Genomic DNA, 1304 nt, shown 5'->3' on the forward strand with positions numbered 1-1304 from the left:
AAGGAAGAGAGGACATGTGGACTCAGAGGCCAGCAGGTAGCCTGTGTTTCCCTTGAGGAGCCCCTAATCCCTATTCACTGGGATATTGTCACTCTCATAGAATTGCCAGGGGTTATGATGCTCGGTGAGGCTGACCTGAGTTTGCCACTGTGAAGCAAGGTGCTATTCATTCATTTCCCCACTTGCCCATCCATCTTGGGACCATACTCTATATTATGCCTCTGGGCTTTGACCTCCACTGTTGGCCACAAAAGCCTTTGAAAACATGGGGCTGAGTGGGGAGGGAAGAATCTGGGCAACAGGGACTGAGGCCCTTCAGAGGAAGGGTCGTTACCTTTATTGGGAAGTAATTTTGGAAATATTTCCAGATTGTCCAGTTTCGTACCCAAGCTGAACGTCTACCACCTGCAAGTACAGAGGGAAGGGAAGAGTGGTTGAGATCTTGCCAATCCCTCTACTTCTTCTGGAGGTGGAGGGATCTTCCTAATGTCCTCGGGTCACAGGAGGGGGCTCCTTTTCACATTTCCATGTTTCTTGGGCATAGAGCTATAAGGTCTATCCCTGAATCCAATCCCCAAGAAGACACAGGCAGCCCCTGCTCTTCTGGAGCCACCAGAAAGGTGAGAGAGAAATAGCATGAGGCTGGGAGCACCCACTCAGAAATCAGCCTCTTAATTCTTCCTGGGCAGCCTGGCCGAGCCCTCTGTTCCTGCTGAGCTTTGCACCCCTGTCTCTCTTCTCTTCCCTCTCTCCTTTGCCCTTCCTCCTCTCTCCCTAACTTCCACTCCTTGCCCTCCTTTCCCTTTCCCCTTTTTCCTCTCCTCCCCTCTTCTCCCCCTGCCTCTCTCACTCTTCCCTTCCACCCTCACTCCATCCCTGTGGTTCCCTCCTTGGCACAGACAGGGATCACTGCTCTTCCCCTGTTTCTTACCTTGACTGTGGGTGTTCCAGTCATAGGCGAGCCAGGCTAAGGCGAGCACAGACACCATCCAGAACTTAGTGAACACCAGAAAGTAGGGTATAAGGATAATAGGAATAGCTCCTGAGGGGACACAAGGGGTTCATGCCCTTTAGTTCCCTTCAAGTTTAATACACATCTCATTATCCCAGTCTCTGCTCTGTAGTGAGGAAGCAGGTCAAGGCCAGTGTGAGACTGTTCTTCCCTCATCCCCCCAACCCCCCATCTCCCTCTTAGCGCTGCTGTGGTCCAAGATGACCGCTGAGTCCCTGAATCTGGGCCCCCTTGATGGCTGTGATCTTAACTGAGAAAATGGCAGAACCATGGCATTCTCAGAGTAGGTCCT

The 1304-nt window shown here is 51.8% G+C and overlaps 1 protein-coding gene across 1 annotated transcript in view; it reads right to left on the reverse strand.

The window, feature by feature from the left end:
• Window positions 1-1042, reverse strand: part of DGAT2L6 (diacylglycerol O-acyltransferase 2-like 6) — a gene marked incomplete at its 5' end in the record, with an annotated part of 5744 nt that extends 4702 nt beyond the window's left edge. The window contains 2 exons of the mRNA XM_010858792.1: window positions 335-405; window positions 932-1042. Coding sequence (XP_010857094.1) covers window positions 335-405; window positions 932-1042 — 182 coding nt within the window. The remainder of the gene's footprint in view (window positions 1-334; window positions 406-931) is intronic.
• Window positions 1043-1304: the final 262 nt, after the last annotated feature.

The sequence above is a fragment of the Bison bison genome, unplaced genomic scaffold, assembly GCF_000754665.1.
Source record: "Bison bison bison isolate TAMUID 2011002044 unplaced genomic scaffold, Bison_UMD1.0 scf7180017864439, whole genome shotgun sequence".
In the NCBI taxonomy this organism is placed as follows: Eukaryota; Metazoa; Chordata; class Mammalia; order Artiodactyla; family Bovidae; genus Bison; species Bison bison.